Source organism: Antennarius striatus, chromosome 5, assembly GCF_040054535.1.
Source record: "Antennarius striatus isolate MH-2024 chromosome 5, ASM4005453v1, whole genome shotgun sequence".
Taxonomy (NCBI): Eukaryota; Metazoa; Chordata; class Actinopteri; order Lophiiformes; family Antennariidae; genus Antennarius; species Antennarius striatus.
The window spans coordinates 8,662,727-8,683,641 of NC_090780.1; the positions used below are offsets into that span (position 1 = coordinate 8,662,727).

General features: G+C 38.4%; 1 protein-coding gene across 1 annotated transcript in view; it reads left to right on the plus strand.

Moving 5' to 3' along the window:
* The window catches only part of iars1 (isoleucyl-tRNA synthetase 1), a 61,779-nt gene extending 49,976 nt beyond the window's left edge, over nucleotides 1-11,803 (plus strand). Inside the window, exons 27-34 of the mRNA XM_068315916.1 lie at nucleotides 130-242; nucleotides 3,630-3,725; nucleotides 6,748-6,924; nucleotides 7,105-7,225; nucleotides 7,386-7,511; nucleotides 9,449-9,595; nucleotides 10,561-10,713; nucleotides 11,502-11,803. Of these exons, the coding sequence (XP_068172017.1) occupies nucleotides 130-242; nucleotides 3,630-3,725; nucleotides 6,748-6,924; nucleotides 7,105-7,225; nucleotides 7,386-7,511; nucleotides 9,449-9,595; nucleotides 10,561-10,713; nucleotides 11,502-11,584 (1,016 nt within the window). The 3' untranslated portion in view covers nucleotides 11,585-11,803. The remainder of the gene's footprint in view (nucleotides 1-129; nucleotides 243-3,629; nucleotides 3,726-6,747; nucleotides 6,925-7,104; nucleotides 7,226-7,385; nucleotides 7,512-9,448; nucleotides 9,596-10,560; nucleotides 10,714-11,501) is intronic.
* The last annotated feature ends 9,112 nt before the right edge of the window (nucleotides 11,804-20,915 follow it).

Here is a 20,915-nt window from a genome sequence, read left to right on the forward strand (position 1 = left end):
TGTTTCCAAACAGTATCCTTGAATTATCTTTCTGTAAAAGGATAAATGTTTTGGAATGCTACCTCATGAATGTGAATTCTACGTCTTGTTTTGTTGTTATGAACATTTCTTTGTTTTGCTTGATTTAAGGATCCATCATGGTGGATGGTCATGAGCTTCATGAGGACGACCTGAGGCTGATGTACACATTTGATCAGAGCTCTGACTCAGCTGCTCAATATGAAGCACACTCTGATTCACAAGTGAGTTTAAAATGTATTTTCTTTTAGATGAAAAAATATTGAGGAAAAAATATTGATACAAAAAGGATCATTGAATTATTTTAGTCCTTTTTGACAATGTGATGATATTGCAACATACATTAGTAAATACTTTTATTAATATTTATGAACATTAATAAAAATAACAATTACTCATCAACTTGTAATTTCTAAATGCCAAGAGACGATAAACCTGTTTTTTCATCTGTCAATATAAATATCGGTTTAGATCTCACTACAGTCTGTCTGTATGCTCATATTTGCAGCAAATAATGCAATGATTACATTATAGCTGGACCAAACATTACATATATTTTAACCTTGATTAGTAGTTTATTAAATAAGAAATTTTAGTCCTTGTGATTTGAATTAAACAATGCCTTCTGGTGGATCTGAAGGCTTGTCATTTGTCTACATTCATCCAAAACTATGTGAAACACTACTCCAGGCATGGTGAAGGACTGGAGGATGTGACAGGGTGTTGCAGCTGTTTCACATGCTTGTGGGGATGTTATGGATGTGTTTTAAGTCTTCACGTGACATTTGTTCTAAGACAGCAATGGTTTGAGATTTTGAAAAGTTGGCTGAATAGATCCATGTCTGCATTAGAAATATTAAGCTAATCTTATGTTTAATGAAAACTAATCAGGGCACCATGGTGGCACAGTGGCTGTTGTCTCTCAGCAAGAAGTTCCTTGGTTCAATTCCACCTGGGTCCTTTCCTTGCAAAGTTTGTATTTTCTCCTAATGTCATCATCACTTCTCTCCACATGGTGTCCTCCCCACCAGAACCCCGTAAACATGAATAGGTGACTCCAAATTGTTCATGAGTATGAGTCTCAACCTAAGTGTCTGTCTTTCTGCGTGGCACTGCAATGAACTGGCGACTTGTCCAGGATGTACATCATCTCTCACCTGTAGTTTGCCAAGATAGTCTGTTAGCCCTACAAACGTAATAACTCCCACAAACGTAATAAACACACAAACGTAATAAAAAATTTCAGCTTGAAATGTAATAATCCCACAAATGTAATAACTTTCCCACAAACGTAATACCTAATTTCCCACAAATGTAATATTTATTACGTTTGTGGGAGTTATTACGTTTGTGGGGCTAACATAGTCTCCAGCATAACCCTGTCTTTTTTCCATGTCAGTTTTCTTGCTTTTTCCTTGAGTAGGACCATCTGTCTCTGAGAATACACATTGTGTAGTTCTTACAAAAAAAAAAAAAAAACCTGAAAAATTTATTTCTTTAATTTGCTGCTGTAATTTGAATAATATAATTATTAACTTTAATCTATTCATAAACTCTGCGCAAATTATGTATCTCTATCGTCTCCTGCATTATCCTTCACTCTTCCCTACTACATTGCTAAATGTTGTTTGGGAAATTGAGTTAAAATGGTAATTTTACCAGATCAAAGACAAAATTTACCTCCACCAATGCTGAGCTCCCATACAGTAAATTATTTTTGTCTGTACTGTAAGTGTGATACATAAAGTCAATTCACTGCTAAGTGCCAACTAGCTTACTAGGTATCCAGCAGGCCCCTTTCTAATCAGTCTTCCTCCATCCACATTCACACCACACAGCTGCGCCTTAATACCAGTTTACTGAGCTGGCTTTATAACTTTCTTTCACTTACATAACTATTCTTTTTAAACTGAACAATACGAGGGTGGCACAACATGGTTCCGAGGTGTGATGTTAAGTAACTGGTGTTCCACCAGCAAACAAGTAACGTTTAACCCGGTAGCATCACAGTTTTGTCAAGGTGTCAAGCGGTGATTAGCATGGCAAAAGCTCATAAGTAAAATACTGATACATGATGTCATGCTGTAATCTCATGATAAAGAACTCCCTAATGTTGTATTGCCTCCCAAATTTGAAAACCTCAGCAGTTGTTTTTCTCTTTCCTTTTCCTTCTGTCATCTGAGTTGGCCTGCCCTCGTAACATGTCAGCTGTGTCCCACTTCAGGGGTTGCATCCTCTGAAGGCTGCATTTGCATTTGCAGACCAAATGCGTCACAGCGGCGTGACAAGGCCCGGCCCAATTCAGAGACTCTTTGGAATACGCCTCACAAATACAGCTTCATTTTGTAGAAAAGATCTTCTCAATAGATCCTTCCACCCGATGCCAAGATTCATTACATAGGGGCAATTACAGTCAACAAAAATTAAAAGGCCCTGTTCCTCATTCAATTGCAATACAAATTCAACTAGTGTTATTATTACTGCAGTAAAGCCACTACATCACTTTCACCAAAACTTTTACTACTATCAAGCCACTTCAGATGGTGATGTTGCTTGGTGACAGTTACATCACCTCATGATACAAGGCAAAAACCAGAGCTTGTTCTTCAGGGACCAGTCTCATTTAAAGGCCTTCATTGTAGCCTGTTATTTGTCTACGATCAATGACGGACACAACTGAGTACAACAAAATGTCTTCAACGGGTGAGGCCCCTGAATTTGGTACTCAGCTGTAGTCAGAACATCACAATCCTATCCTCCATTTCACCTCATATTTACCCTGATGAGCATTTTGGCACTGTTCGTACCTCTCCTGCTGTCACAAATGTAGAACAACCAGATAGCCCATTACACATTCACTGGCTCAGACAGAACATCACGGTGGAATAAAGGTGCACCAGCCCGCATTGAAAACACTGTCTGAATGAGTCAAATGTGTTCATGGCTGGTTGGAACTTATCCTTACCCACTGTGACACTCTGTTCACTTCAGTCACACACAGAGACTAAACAATTTTTCATATTATGGATTCATAAGGTGTAATTTATGTTAAATCTTTATTTAACACGGTTTTGATTGGCTCCATTATGACAATTGTTTCTGCCTCTGGATGTTGCTTTTGCATTTTCAGGTATTGAATGAGTTGCATATGACTGAAAGAGTCTCAGTGACACTAAAAGGATGATATGAGATGATGATTATAACCTACATGTCTGTGTGCCATGTGAAATTCTATTAGTCTATACTATGTATGACTGCATCACATTCAGATCCCTATGGCGTGTACATGTTCAGAGTAAATGAAACTAATGCTTATTTGATTACCTGCATTAACAGTTATGCATAATTATTGAATTCATCGCTTAGCTTCTCCATTTACATTTGGGTAAATTTATAAATGATTCTCCTGATGATTTTGATTGTTGGCCATTTGATGCCTTTTTTTGTGTGCTGCATACTGCATCCTCCCAATAAAAGTTAATATTGGCTCCAGATTCTTAAATTTAAATTAGCTGAAGGATGAAAACCATTTTAGCCTTGAGGAACACCACAGCAGTTTTGGGTCAGAATGTAGCTTCAACTCTTGTTAACCTGTATCTGGTATCATTTAGGTCCTGGTACTGCTGGACGTCTCCCCGGACCAGTCCATGCTGGATGAAGGTGTTGCCAGAGAGGTCATCAACCGCATTCAGAAACTACGTAAGAAGGTTGGGAGAATTATTTCAGGAGTACTACTAGCTCTGGAAACAAGAGTGACACATAACACACCACTCGTGAATTTGACAATCCTGTGTCTAATGACACATTCAAAACAATTTGCTAGTACATGCATCAGGGTGTACATGAGGTGCCACTGAGGTCATGCTGGAAGATGGTGACATTCAAGGCTATTACATCATAATTAAAGTGTGACAGTTGAGCAGTGGAAAGAAAATTAATTGGGTATGAAAAGCATTTATGAACATGGTATGTAGGACTCTAAATATTACACAGAAGTTTTTGTTGCTTTTGAAAGTATGTTAAAAACAACCTGTCTGTACTCACCTTGGGCTCTTTAAAATTAGAAATATGCAGATTCAAAATATCTTCAATTAAAGCTCAAACTTAAACTTTGTCAGGTTTCTCTTCAATAAGATCTTTATTATGAAAGGTCTTCATGGTATCCTTATGAAGTTCTGTTCTCATATTAGTAATGTCGTAATTGCAAAGAAAAATTGACAAGTAACAATTGAAATAATTTCATTTATTTGTTGAGCAAAAATAATAATCAGTTGTGGTTTACAGCTTCTCAGATGTGACACATTTGAAAAAATCTGCCAGTCGGGCTATTCTTGTGAAAGCAATATCTCAGGAATTTTTTAACAATGTGTCATAAACTTGTTCAGTTTTCGAAAAATGCTGCGTGAATGAAAGATGAATTGATAAAAATAAAAATAAAAACCACTTTTAAATCCATTATTCAATGCCTCAAAACAGGAACAGGAGGGGGAGATTATGAAAATATTTCATATCAGTTGGAAATATTGAGACAAATCTCATTGTACTGTTTGTTATAATTGACAGATTTAAATTGAAGCTCTATGTCGTGAGAAAAACAAACTCCCTCGCGTAGTACTTCGCATTTGAGAGATAAACATGTACCTTTGCCAATATGAGAAAATTTTGGCTTTGGGGACAAAAGGGTTGGATCAGCATGTTACCCAGGATTGTATAACAAGGGCAAGTGGCCTGTGTTTGGTTCAGTTTGGAATTGCACACACAGGCAGTGTGTAGAAAACATTTTAGCTGTTGTATTTGGATGTTGTTGGTTGCCAGGAGTCCTAAGAGGTAGGAGGAGGCAGGGACATGTGATTATACAAGGACCAGTGCTGGACGTGTTCACTGGTCTTTGACATCAAAACATTTCAACAGTTATAGACGTCTAAGTGTTGATGGAATGTTTTTGGTACATTTCTTTTGATCAACTTGTTCTCCCCATTCCTCTTTATGTCCCATGCTAATTCTGTCAGGGCGGTTTTGAAATCTTTCCACTGCAGCGTCACAGAAGTTTCTCCATCATAAGGCAGATTTAATGGAAGCTTTATTACAGTCTGGCCCCTTTCTGATTCTAACGTTGGGGCTTTGAAGTGGTCTGGGGTGTAAAGACGGATTAGCCAACAGCCCCTTGTTTTCACAAGCAACAAACAGTTTTTCCGTCTCCTATAGCCGCCGTGTGTGCTGGCTAGCGGCCATGCTAAATTCCTCCTGTTATTTCAAACTGTGATCTGTTAGGAATTTTCCACCTTGGACATGAGAATTAATTTTTCAGAAATTCTTTTGACATGTTTGGTAGTAATTTCTAGGTGTGCATGTGTGTTTTTGTCATTGTTTGTATGGTGTTGGTGTTTAGTACAGGAGAAAAACAGGCTTGAGAAACAGGTCACCATTTATTTTTATGCTTGTTGTTAACAAACCAACGATCTCTGTTGTGTTGTCTGTCTCTCTCAGACACACACACACACACACACACACACACACACACACACACACACACACACACACACACACACACACACTTCACACAGTACACACTCTTTCAGGGTTGGGTCAGTACCTTGACTTGCCAGGAAAAGCCCATAAAACTTCCTCCATTGATTGGCTGCTCCACTGTATCAAGCTAACGTTATTCCTTTACCCTTGAACCACGTGCTGCAATTGGAGTGTGTGCTTGTGTGTGACTGTGAGTACTACACAGTCAATATATGCGTATGTGCTGCTGTGCACACGTTTGCTCACTGCAGATTAGGATGAGATCAATGTATTTGAATGTTTCAAGGTTAGAGGAAGCTTGCAGCATGCTGTGCCGAAATAGATGTGCTTCTGTTGAATAAAAGAACCCCCCCACCGCGCACATTCTTTTTTTATTTGTTACAGTACTGTCTTTTTATTTTTTTTGCTTTCTCATCCTCATGCTCTCTTCTTTGTCTGCCATTTTTTTAAAATCCAATGCATACTTCACAGCTTCTTCTAGGTAATTGTCTCTTACTGATTTTTTGTTTTTGGAGGCAATTTATTACATTTTTATTAACTTATGGATAATATTTACTTTTTGTATTTCTGATTTTATAAAAGCGATTAGCTCCTGAAAAAGCCTATGAGGTAGTCATATCAAAACCTACTGCAAGGGGCTCAGAATTAATTTCAGAGGCAACGTTCTCAAACGAACCCTATCTACTGGTACCAGTTATCCATTACTGGTGTATTACCATCCAGATGACTTTACTAACATCTGCTTGTTGCCAAAATGTGTAATAATATCAAATTCCTTCACCATGGAAACGTACTATGGGCTTTTGGAGTTATGTTTATCAGCAATGACCAAAAAAACTGACTCAGTGGCATTTCTAGTTCACTTTTTCACCTGGGTGCTAAGATAAATGAAATCCATTCGATTGACTCTGAGTGTACTTTATGTTAGTGACTTGTATAGTGCCATGTATTCATCTGCATTACCATACTGCCAAATAAAAAAAATTACACTCCAAGGATCAAGTTAATAATCCAGAAATTGGATGCAGATCATAATCCAGATATTGGCTGAACATTGATAGTTAATCCTTTGTATTTTCAGTTTGATTCCGAATGTTTTTCCATGATATTGGAAAAATAAAAAAGGCTCAATCTTGTGATGTTATATTAAGTCAAACAGTGGTCGAAAATCCACTTTTGATCTGTTTCCTTGCCTTGCAGGGCCATTTGGTGCCATCAGATGAGATAACTGTACACTACCGCTGTCAGCCGGTGGGGGAGTACTTGGACTCTGTGGTTCAAGCGCACATTGACTTTATCCTTGCGACAACCAAGGCTCCAATGTTGCCCTACCCTGTTCCCAAGACTGCCAGTGTCATCATAGAAGAAAAGACCCAGGTATAATCGGTACCTCAGGTTTAGAGATTTTTTTGGTTTGTCCAGTTTGATAAATTCAGTTTACCAAACAGATGTTGAGCACCACGGCCTTTTGGAATAGGTTCTATTTGTTTATCCTCATACTGAAGTCAGTGTTCTTATTTATTTGTTTCGTTCACTATTTATTTTTCTTCATTCCAGCTGAAAGGCTCAGACTTGGAATTAACCATAATAAAGGGATCTTCAACCCCTCGGGCTCCACTAAATGGACCAGTGTGTAACTACGTGAACCTCAGGATGAAAATCAAAAATAAAGAACAAGGTAGGTCATGGGAAATCTGGCTTTCCATGAAGAAATAATTTAGAATATATTGACCTCTTCAGTTGTTCATAAAAGTTCCTCTTATGTAATGTGATTTGCTGTTCACTGAGGTAATATCCATGCACTACACTCTAACTACATAATGAATCTTCTTCTTCAGAGGGGGTAGTGCTGCTAGAGAACCCCAAAGGGGATAACAGGCTCGACCTCGCCAAACTGCAGAGAGTAAGCTGCAGCATCTTTAAAATCAGTGACATCCAGCTAAGATTCTTCAACGGTGGGACAGGTGAGAACTGACTGACTTCTCAGAAAGGGTTAGGATTAATGCAGTAACCTGTAATCCTTGAATCCAATTGGACTTCTGCTTAAAATTTTGACAAGCTCTACACATTGTATTATTTTTATCCCATTGCTTGACCTTCACAAGATTTTTTATCTTACTAATAAAGACACAAGCATGTACAAAGAGGTTTTTTGGACTCATGGGTGCAAAGTGTTTGTGTAATCAGAGATAGTTTAGAATTAGAAGGGAACAAATGATGTCATGTAGTTTAGAATGTTATTTAATAAGAGGGAGCAAATATAGATTTTATAATGAACTTATTGTTCAGACCCAGCAACAAGCCCTTCATCATACAACAAACCCTAAAAAAACACAAGTCATTAATGTAACCAAAGAAATATTTGGTACAGTCAAAACTGTTTCCTTTGCATTCTATTCTTAGTAAGTTAAATTGGGCTATACAGGGTTCTGACTTAAACAAATGACATTTATCTTTACTGCTGTCGCTTAAAAATACGATGAGGTGAAAGAGGAATGCATCTGCTTATTCTTATCAAAACTCAGTTTTATTGTACGGTCAAATTGCCAAAATCTTCACACCATGGATGACCAATGGATTCTGTAAATTGCTCTAAAGAATTTACATTCTAAATAACAAAAGCAGAGATGTTGAATTACTATAACACAAAAATTAATTCACCCTTGTTTCATGTCAAGATCTTTCATGATGGAATAACGCTCTGTTTTCACACGTTCTAAAAGTCTTGCACACATCCTAATTATTTGGTAAATTAAATTTAAAAAAAAATCAAAGCATGTTTTCAGACCCCAAGAGGTTAATTAACACTGTCTTGTCACTGAGTGTGGCATGATGATCTTTAAAATACTGACATTCATCAATGCAAGCTCTGGTACATCAGCACAATACACAATAAAAGCTCACAGACATAGTGTGAACTTCTTGACATAATTTCAAAGCTGAGAGCAACCTGCAGAGAAAATGAAATGACAATGTGGGTGTAAGTCTTAACAGAAGATGTTCCGGTGGGTGGTGGGGTTATGACTTATGTGTAGGCTGACATGCACATTTTTTAAGATCAGAGTCTATCCATGTATAATTGCAACAGTTTCCACACCACCTTTTTAGTGAATTTAACACAATGTAACATTGGGCAGTGACACTTGTATGCACTTATTGTTTCTTAACCAGCATATCCATTGCATAACCTGTGTGATGTTATTGTTAACATCACACAGGTGACTGTTCTTGATCCACATAGCCCCTTCATTTTAATTAATCTAGATTAGTGCAGACTCCTCTTTAGACAGGTGAAATGTTATAGAAATACAGGAAATTTGCTTTAAATTGCTTTCTTTGTAGACAATGAGTAAAATGTGAGCATATATTTGAATTTTTTTCTTTTTCTCCACCTCAGCAGTAAAACCCTTCACAAGATGTAGAGTGAACGGTTTTCTTGAGCCAGTTATTTGCAGGCATTTTTATAGCAAAAGTACTTGGCAAATGTGGATTGGTGGTGTGATGCTGTGTGTGAGTATAATCAGATTTGTAAACAAGATATCTCCAAGCATCTCCAGATTCTTACCGGGAGTTCTGAATGCTTGCACATACTTGTAAATATCTGCAGACGTATCATTTGTATAAATAAATAAACATCCAAACCCAAATTTATAAATCTCAAAATCTCTTTGGTTATTTTCTGTGTGTTAATGGAAGACAAAGTGTTGTGCCAGAGATACAATCAAGTCATCAGCATAATGTAGTCTTTTAACACATTTTGCTACGTTTGGCACAGCACAAAAAACTCCACGTGTATTTGTCCATTTGCTATTGTGTTGAGTAGGCACGGCCGTAAATTACATATCGCTAGCAGCTGCACATATTAGCGTGGGCTTCTGTCTAATTTGTGTGTTCATTGCAGAGTTGACCAGCAAAACGGACCTTCAGGCTCTGAGTGGTCACACTTTGTTCGTGACTTCAGGCTCTTCCTCCTCTGACATTGCTCCCACCACAGACACCCTCTTGTGTCCTTATGTGAACCTGCTGCTCTGCCACGCACAACCGTCTGGTGAGAAACAGACTTCTCCTACGTCTTTTTCAATGACACAGATTAGCATTTATTTCCTGGGACTTGTCCTCACTCTAACCCCTACTTTTGCAACCCCGATAGCTGACCAGTAGGCCATTTCGTCAGTTCTAATAGGAAACAATTTTCCCAAAAAAATTCAAAGAATTTCCGTTAAGAAATTACTAAAAACAACAACAAAGAAACTGGAAGTTTAAGCCTCATTGTCACTGTGAAAGATCAAGTAATCATGAACAGTAAGTTAATAAGAATATAAGATAAAGAATGATACCAATACCATATAGAAAACAAATAAGCCTACCAAAGAAAGCTTTTTAGAAGGAATGCAAAGTGAAAGATGAGGTACGATTAGTTTGATTTATCCCGCAAATTCTTGCGGGACAATGAATTGTTTTTCCAGACTACATTCAAATTCTTTTTTTGTAAAACAGGTTTAATTACTTTTGCGTTTTCTGTATTCATGCTGAGCTGAGCTGCTGACTGTAGCTTCATGCTTGTCATACAGGCATGGAAGTCAATAATTAAAATATTTTAAAACATATTTTATTATACACAGGTGGTTTTGAATATATTATTGTGTCATGTCTAAGGAACTGATTAATAAAGTCTAAAATCTGTTCAGTGAGTTACAGCTGTCAAATAAATAAAGAGTAAATATAAATGAAGTATCACATTCCTTGCTTCATCATACTGAAGGAATTTTACAATGATCCAGCCTTTTCATTCCCAGTCTGGTTCCTTGCCTTCTCCTGCTACATCTATCAACCAATTAGCCTGGCTCTCATGCTTTCTTTTAAATCTATTATTTCTCGTGTTTCTGTGATTTTCCCCTTGGCCAGCTTGTTCCCATATTTTCCCCAATACTCATGAATAAACATGCCAACAAGCATTTCTGTATTTGTAAAAAGTAAAGTCTATCTTGTTAACGTTAATCCCGTTTTCACCAGAGTGCCAGACGGGTGACGTGAGCACCCTCCTGTTGGCAAACCCTGTGGGTCAGAATGTGTTGGACTTCTCAGGTCTGCTGTCTGAGGTTTCAAAGGTCTTTGGCCTTCGCGGCAGACGCCTGAAGCTCTACCTGGACCAGGATCTCACCCAGGGTAAGATTAAATGGCAGTGGATATACTGATTTTAACAGCATTAAAATGAATTTAAAGTTTTAATTTTTGGTATATATTGACATGGATGGTTTAATTAAAACCAGTTTTACCTTATAATGTAGAGATGTAATGATTAGTGGAAAGATTGATTGTATAATTAACCATCGAGTGTATTCTATTTTATTTTAATCAACAAACCTGTTTTGCAGCCTACTCTTAAGATTTTTGAAGCATGGAGGACATTAGGTGGTCATGTAAAACTTTTAAGTATAGGTTCTATGGTTGTATGTCTAATCTGTCTGTCTCTACACACTGTATACAAGTCTGCTTATCCAATTAGCTGCAATCTGAAAGTAAACTATGTTGCAAAGGCAAGCAGTCACAAGTTGCTTCCACTTTTCAGTTTACTCAATTAAATTACCCTCTACATTTCTATTTGAATATTCAGAGACATACATTTGATCAGATTTGGAACATATGGATACAAATTACATGCCATTAATAATCTGTTGTTTATTTAAGTTTTTTAATTAAATTAGAAGTTTGTAATGATTTTGCTCTCTAATTAAAAAAAATGGGTCTCAGATGTTAAGCTGTTATAACTAACTATAACCAATCAATAACCAATTCAGCATTTATGTACAACTAAAAATAGACCAACAAAAGAGAAAGATTTGCAATAAAAATATAATTGCATTCCTGTGTGGTCACTTACATGTTTTTTTCAAATGTTGTTTTAGTCTAATATGTACATAATATTCATTTTATTTTCTCTCTTCATTTTTCAGAATTGCCAGCCAATTCATCCGTAAAATCTCTTGACGCCAAAACACTTTTCGTCAGAGTTCTTCCAACAACCGCTGAAGCATAAATTCAGAGGCCATGTTCGGACCTTATGATGCCTTGCAGGATCCCAGAATTTTCCCAGTGAAATCCAATCATTTACCCCCTTTGATGTTCAATGGATTTATGACAGTGTTTTGCCATTCAATGAGATCATTTTGAATATCTTAACGCAAATCTCGTCTTCAATTTCCTTAACTGTTACTCAATGCAGTCACTATCAACCATGTTTGGAGATTTCTAAAGGTTGTTTTGGGCACAAAATTGATGCTAAGAATTGTCTAGAGAAATTTTAATGTGTTTCAACACATTCCAAGATGGGATGATAGTTCTAATAAAACATTGTATTTGGCTTAAATTGTTCTGTATTCTTTCTTTCCTTTGCAATTTTAGTTACGGTTAAGGTTTTATACAAAAGCACGATGTGTTGCTAGGCTGCATTAGTCCTGCACAAAGAATAAATTTACATAATTTTATCCCTCGAAATTGGTTTTCAGCAATAGAATGATTAATATACATATCGGCTGAAAAGCCCCACTATACAATGGAAGGAATACTACTCTTCAAACTAAACCACCAAGAAAGGTTTATATTGTCATTTTCTCATTCATGTTTCAGAAACTCTTGCAAATAAAGATGAGAGAGCCATCTCACCTATCTAGCTGTCAATGTTTTCAAAAGATTTAATTTCTTTACTGTGCCAAAGAATTCTTATGTAATCTATGATTTATTGCACTGACTCACAATATGGAAAACATATGGGAAATCTTTTGTACTGGCACGCATTTAGGAAATTAACAGATAAACTGATATAATTTCATGAGGAATCCTTTGACAATTGAAAAGTGAAATGGGTTTTTAGACTGCTGTACATTCAGGACAAAAGAGTATTTTAAAAAATGGCAAAGTCCCATTTGACGTGACATATTGATCGAGTAAATCAAAAGTGAACAACAATCTCAATTTTTAATAAAGTTTTCTTTGACGATGAGGGACACATAACTAAAAACCTGAAGGATGACCTGCATATGCAGTATTTTATTTGCTGTTCTCTTTATTTGTTTGACTTGCGATAGTTTACTACAACAAATGGAACTAAATATCCCCACCATTTCCATTTGCTCTGTACTCTGAGTAACAGTCACCCTCTAGACCAGTGGTCCCCAACCCCCGGTGAAAAGTGACGTCTGTGTGGAATGACCCAATGACAAATTCATGCGTCTGTCCTGCTTGACGGGTCTCGGTCACGTGACAGGTTATCAACACACACACAATGAAGCGCCCATAAACGCACCAGTGTTCTGGATTAAAGTCAAGGCAGATTATCCTGAGATCGCCCAAAAAGTATCGAAAACCCAGCTTCCATTTCCAACCTCCTGTCTTTGTGAAGCGATTTTCTGCTGTGACCGAAAACCAAACCAAACTGCGGAGTAGACCAGACATATGGTACACACTTCAGGTGTCATTGTCTCCCATTACCTCTAGATCAGCAGTCCCCATCTACTAATTCTCCTTATTGTAATTACTATTATTTGATTGACTTGTTCACCTTTCTATTCGAAATGATCAGTATTTCTCCTGCGTTGAATAACTGAAACTGAAATAAACCTCATCAGTGCAGTCACTTGAATCTAGTTTTTAATGTAATTATTTCTTATAATTATTTAGTTTACAGAGACGAAATAGAGGTGTTGATTATCATTTTATGAAAAAAAGTTTGTTTATTGTCTGTTGATGTCTACATTTTACATAAAACCACTGTGGACGATTTATTATTATTAGACTACAGCTGTCCTGGCGTCATTAACGATTATCGAGCAAATGAAGACCGGTCCGTGAAAATATTGTCTTAGATGAAACCGGTCCGTGGCGCAAAAAAGGTTGGAGACCTCTGCTCTAGACCTTGAATTTTTTTCATTCTTTTTTCAACATTCTATCTAAATCTGCAAAATGAAGTGCAACAATTGTAATTCCAGGAATGGAGTCAAGCTATTTTTGTTAACAAGGGTAGCTTTTGATGTTTAAAATTATACAAAACATTAATGTTTTGTCATCTTTACTCAGGAGAGCTTTTATGGCAATATTATATGAAAAAAATTAAATAACAATTGTAATTTGGAAAACAATAAGACAAATACTTGGAAGTCCAGAAATTCCAAACAGTCACTGACAGACAGCCTTTATGTAATATCAAATAGTCTAGATTGTACTGTGAGAGAAAATGCTTTGTAAAAAGGCTAAACAACCATTTTGTTGGTATTGGACCTGCCTACCTTGCATAGGCTAATATCCCATATGCTCTGCTTCCTGCTGCCCCAGTAACCCGCTGTCAGTGAACCAAAGACATGATCCTACTCTGGATCATTTCATGAGCTTCTTCTGTTATAAATATTTCTCAGACAATACCTTTTAGAACCAGCCAGTCTGGCTGAGACATTGTAGAGTAAACTGAGTCACAAAAATTAAACAACAAAAAAAAAGCATGGTTGTTCTGTTGGACAGAAAAAACATTCATGTTTCCAAAATGACATGGGTGACCTTGGCTGCTGGCTCTGCTGGGGACTTTTCTAGGGTATTGTCTCCAGTCAGGGTGTTAATTTATCTCTGAACTCAGCTCTGCAGCCAATAATACTGATGAACCATGTTTCTGTGTGTTGATTAATGATGTGGAAATGAGGGTGAGATGTTCAGCTACCTGCTATTGCTGAACTATGAACTTATTAGTACTTACTATCCAATTAAAATAGAAAAAAATATTGTATATCCTGTAAATCCTTACAGAATGCTACCAATCAGCTCAGACCTTTAGCATCAACCCAGTATACTGTAACGCTTCACTGCTCAGAAATTATGAGACAATAATTAACCTTGACTTAACCACCTGTGCTAATATGCTCTCTACTATTTAGCCCCAAATGTCCAGTTATTCTGAGACTGAATAAATAAGCACTCTATTTTGATTAATGGTTATAGTTCAAAATAATTTTGAATTAAGGATTCAGAATCAGGTTAATTCAATTAGTTTTCAAACACTTTCTACAAACACCAGGAATACTACACAGAACAAAAACATTATGAGGAAAATATAAAGCTCTATCTGTTTGAGACAAACAGGATGAGATTTTAGTAATATTAATCAAGGAGGGAAAAGCAGAAAGGAAAGGAAGAAGAATCAAGGACTGTGAAAAGCTTCACAAAAACTGATCATTTTGGGTGAACTTTATAGAATATTACACAGGTGGTTATGACAGAGGAGTTCAAGGTGGAGGTGAGACTGCAACAGGGTTCAACTCTGAGCCCCTTTTTGTGTGCTACGGTGATGGACAGGCTGACAGATGAGGTAAGACAGGAATCTCCATTGACTATGATGTCTGCAGATGACATTGTGATCTGCAGTGAGAGCAGGGAACAGGTGGAGGAGAAGCTAGAGAGGTGGAGGTTTGTCCTGGAAAGGAGAGGAAATATGGTTAGCCGCAGTAAAACAGAGTACATGTGTGTGAATGAGAGGGACCCAAGTGGAATAGTGAGGTTAGAGGGAGAAGAGATCAAGAAGGTGGAGGATTTTAAGTACTTAGGGTCAACAGTCCAGAGCAATGGAGAGTGTGGAAAAGAGGTGAAGAAGCGTGTACAGGCAGGATGGAACAGGTGGAGAAAAGTGTCAGGTGTGATGTGTGATAGAAGAGTTTCAGCTAAAATGAAAGGAAAGGTGTACAAAACTGTGGTGAGACCAGTGATGTTGTTTGGTCTAGAGACAGTGTCACTGAGGAAAAGACAGGAGGCAGAGCTGGAGGTAGCAGAGATGAAGATGCTGAGGTTGTCTCTGGGAGTGACCAGGAAGGATAGGATCAGGAATGAGTACATCAGAGGGACAGCACATGTTAGAGGTTTTGGAGACAAAGTCAGAGAGGCCAGACTGAGATGGTTTGGACATGTCCAGAGGAGAGATAGTGAATATATTGGTAGAAGGATGCTGAATTTTGAACTGCCAGGCAGGAGGCCTAGAGGAAGACCAAAGAGGAGGTTTACAGATGTAGTGAAAGAGGAGATGAAGGTAGTTGGTGTGAGAGAAGAGGATGCAGAAGACAGAGTTAGATGGAGGCAATAGAATCGCTGTGGAGACCCCTGAAGACAAAAGACAAAATAAAAAGAAGAAAATTACACAGGTGGTTTTAAGTTGTGCCAACATGCCATACAGTCTGTAAAAAGATGAGTAAGATAAATGGGTGCAAGAACAAATTATTAAATTGCAAGACAGTTTTTGGAGTTGTGTTGTTAGATCTTTTGAGTGGGGAGATGAAAGATGAAGACATATTAATATTTTGATCGAAGTACATTCTATAAATATTTGTAGAAAAAGTCTTAAACTCATTATTTAAAGTAATATTTTACTTGTGCCAAGCACAAAAGGTAGGTTTTGGTGCAAAAGTATAAAAAACATATCAGCAAAGTTGTACAGACTATTACTTAACTGTCCATTTCTGAGTCTCAGCATCTCCATAATCAGTGTTGCTTCACTGTTACGATTTTATCCTCCCCCTCCTGGAGCAGCATGTTTCCTCGCTGGTTAAATATTAAACACACATCTTGCCTCGTCCTCCTTGTCCGTCTCGATACCATCTGCTCTTGCTATTTCATTTTTGCCTCCGCCCAGGTATGAGAGCAGGTCGTTGACCCATCTGCTGATAGACATCACAGGAATACAGTATGCTGCATGAGTGAGGCGAACATGACCTCTGTCATTGTACTCTATTAACGGACGACAAACTCATTTCAGTCCAGAAAACAAATGATGTGCCACAAGCCAGGACAACAACAGTTGTGTTGTTTCCAGCCTACACACCCAAATGTGAGCTGTACAACAGAAAAATCAAAACCTCTCCCAGTAAATCAGAGTGTAGCCCTCTGCATCCTGCAGAATGATGATCGAAAATACAATCTGGAAAGGGTGTTTGCAAATGATGTAAAACAACGATAGTAAACCACATGAGCATTTTTGTGATTTTTGCTCTATTTTTTCCCTAAGGTACAGTATTTTATTCATTCATCTTGTACCGCTTCATCCCCTGTGGTGGGTCATGGGGAGCTGGAGCCTATCCCAGCTGACTGAGGACGGGAGATGGGGGAAACTCCATTCCTCTCCTTTCCAGGACAATGTGCTGCGGAGACCAGTATTTGATATATAACATATATGATAGCCACCAAAGTGCCCTTGAGCAAGTCAAGTCACCAAAGCCCAAAAACTGTTCCCAGATCATCGACATGTGGCTGCCGTTAACTCTCCCATCTTGTTCTCTCCAAATCTGCATGCCTATTGGCCTGTTTTTGTGTAGCATGTAAAAAGAATTTCCCCACTTGGGATTAATAAAATTCTGAAATATTTGATGTACAGTATTGTCTGTTGGCCTACACTAGGTTATATCCTATCTGCCTGCCTTTGAAAGTGAAGGAACGGCATCAGAGCTTTCACTCAAAATAGTGTGTATGGCTAACACGTCCACAAGGCCTACAATATCAGAGTTACAATGAGCAACATATGTTACAATCATTTCATAAATTAAATCCTGGTATCATCAGATTCTTAACTTTTTGCCAAAAGTAACATATGTTGAAGCTTCTCTTGAGCTAGATGTTGGAAACTGACCAACTAATTGGTAGGCTAATGTATACATACTGCAGATATGCTTTGACAGATAAAAATAAGTAGAAGTTGCACAAAGCTACAGAAATTCAGAAGCTACTGTGCGTTTTAGGTAAATTAGTCAAAGTACTGCTGGCCACAACTACTGTATTCAGAAAGATCATTCAACACATCTTCCTTTAAATGCATTTACCTAAATTTTAGTAAGTCCATTTTATTGTCCCAGACCGGGAAATTATATTTTCACTCAGACTATACATACTATACATACAGTAGTATGAAAAAGTTTGGGCTTCCCTGATAATTTTCCAGATTTTTCATTATAAATCACTGGTTGTTCAGATCAACAATTTCAGTTAAATACACTGCTCAAAAAAATAAAGGGAACACTTAAACAACACATTGTAACTCCAAGTCAACCACACTTCTGTGAAATTGAACTGTCCATTCGGGAAGCAACACTGATTGACAATCAATTCACATACTATTGTGCAAATGGAATAGCCAACAGGTAGAAATTATGGGCAATTGGCAAGACACACCCAATAAAGAACTGGTTCTGCAGGTGGTGACCACAGACCACTTCTCAGTTCTGATGTTTTCTGGCTGATGTTTTGGTCACTTTTGAATGCTGGCAGTACTTACACTCTAGTGGTAGCATGAGACGGAGTCTACAACCCACACAAGTGGCACAGGTAGTACAGCTCATCCAGGATGGCACATCAATGTGAGCTGATGGTTTGCTGTGTCTGTCAGTGTATTGTCCAGAGTATGGAGGTGCTACCAGGAGACAGGCCAATACATTAGGAGACATGGAGGAGGCTGTGGGAAGGCAACAACCCAGCAGCAGGACTGCTACCTCCTTCTTTGTGTGAGGAGCAACAGGACGAGCACTGCCAGAGCCCTGCAAAACTAGCTCCAGCAGGCCACAAAAGTGCATGTGTCTGCTCGGACAGAAACAGACTCCATGAGTGTGGTAGGAGGGCCCGACGTACTCAGGTGGGGGTTGGGCTTACAGCCCAACACCGTGCAGGACGTTTGGCATTTGCCAAAGAACACCAAGATTGGCAAATTTGCCACTGGTGCCCTGTGCTCTTCACAGATGACAGCAGGTTCACCCTGAGCATATGTGACATAAGTTCTCCTTGATATCCTATGACCTCACCAGCTGCCTGACTCAGCCTCTTGTGTATCAGTTATCTACATGTTATGCGTGCTCTGTACTTCTATGTTTATGTTTACTTTGCACAAATGGGTGCTCTATGGAAGAGCAATGTGGAAGAAGTTCTGTCTGTGCACATGCCACAAACAGAGTCGATCGAGGTATGTTAAAGCACATTTGGACAAGCCAGCTTCATTTTGGAATGAGATGCTCTGGACTGATTGAACTAAGATTGAGTTATTTGGACATAACAAGGGGCCGGTACGCATGGCAGATGAAGAAAACAGTGTTCCAAAACAAACACATGCTACCCACAGTAAAATTTGGTGGTGTTTCCATCAGGCGGGGCTGTGTGTTCGGTACAGGTACTGGCAATCTTTTTAAAGTTGAAGTTTCACATGGATTCCAGTCCAGCAGATTCTTGCAAATAATGTTTAAGAATCAGAGACTAAGTTGAAGTTACACCGGGCCTAGATACGTCAACAAGACAGCGACCCTAAACACTGTTTGTACTCTACTAAGGCATTCATGTAGAGGAACAAGTACGATGCTCTGGAATGTCACTCCCGGACCTCAATATTGTCAAAACTTTTTTGGTGTCAAATAAAGCAGGCTGACCTTGCCGGCAAGCATCAAACTAACCGAACTGGAGAAGTGTTGTGAAGACAAATAGTCAGAAATAACCAACCAAAATCCAGACACTCATTGGAAGCTATAGAAAGCATTCAGAGGCTGTTATTTCTGCAAAAACAGGCTCTACTAAATAATGATGTAATTTTTGTGTTGGGTTTCCCAAATTTATGCACCCGCCTACTTTTGTTTAAATTATTATTGCACACTTTTTGTAATTTGTATAAACTTTTTTCCCTTCTCAAACACCACTGTGTTCATCTGATATATGATATATTTAACTGAAATTATTGATCCAAACAACCAGTGATTTTAAAATAAAATCTGGGAAATTTTTAGGGGTGCCCAAACTTTTTCACATCAATGTATGTGTTAGACATGCAGACAATGTCATGTACAGGCCCCTGAAACAAATGCACAAGACATTAGGGGCATGTAAGCATGCAATTAGTACAGGGGGAGGCAAAGTGACGGGCATCGCGGTGCGCCCAATTGAGCAGCTTATAGGGGGGGGGTGCCTTGCTCAAGGGTGCCTCGGCAATGACCGCGAGGTAGACTGACACTTCACATTGTCAGCTCACACTCCAAAGATGGCTGGGGCAGGAGTGGGAATCGAACCGCCAATCCTGTGGTCAAAGGACGCCTGCTCTTTTGCCAAGTGTGCAGGGAAATGGGGACTTATTCAGGTGTAAACAACGTAAAATGGGATTGTATCTAGTCTCTATACTTCCAGTAAGAACAGCCGCAGAAAATGGATGGATGGATCCAAGATGGAGAAATTTTACTTCTTCTCCCATCTTTTTGAACCAACAATTCATTCATCTGCATACTGCAGAAGCTGCGCTTCCAAAGTATTTTCTAATGACCAAGAGTCACAATGTACCTCATGATTAAAAAAAGATGCACACATCCCAGCTCCAGCTTGATTTATGTCATCTCATGATTCTTTAAATGTGTCTTCTGTTTTCATTCAAATCTACTCCTCCTGCCTTCTGGAACACAGGACCAGGACCACTTCCAGGGGGGGAAATATCACACACACACACACACACACACACACACACACACACACACACACACACACACACACACACACACACACACACACACACACACACACACACACACACACACACACACACACACACACACACACACACACACACACAAACAAACACACATCTAGTTAGTGGGGCTGGAGGTTGGAGATAGGCCCTTACAGTCTGGTTGCTGTAGTCCCATTTCAGTTTGTCTGTGCCACGATTGTTAGGAGATCACAGTCAGAGAAGTCAGTGATACTGGGAGATGTTTTGGCATTCACAGTGAAATTTGGTGGCAGGAATGACACACTGCTGCTACCCATTCTGTCTGCTCTCGTTGCCACAGTGACATGCAATGTGCTGCAGATATGCAGTGGAACACGAGCGAAGAATGCAACCAATTAGATTATTATTTTGCATATTTGTCTTGTGAATGCTGTGCATAACATGGTACTTACAGGATGGTGCATCATCTTTCTTTTTATAGTATGAAGGCATAATGATTGGTTGATGACCTACTTTCATTTTTTTTCTCATTTCCGATCAATACAATGTGACCAATAGTTATGTTTTAAGAATGATTGAATGAATTAATCATATTTTTTCCACAAGTTATTTGAGTAGTAGTTAAAATCCTGAACCGTAATTACCCATTTTTGAAGGTTTCTTACCTTTACAGATTGAGCGTTCCTTTTCTAAAATCATTTGCATATTATCACACAGTGTTAGAATTCATTTAACCATCAATCAATCTATACATTCAAAAACACTTTCAGGTGTTATGGTTGACACAAGATCTCCACACAGACATACAGTGTATAACATCAGTCCCTGCCGTCTTCGTCTTCATCACTCAATACAGCAGGTGTATTTAATGCATGTGTTCTGT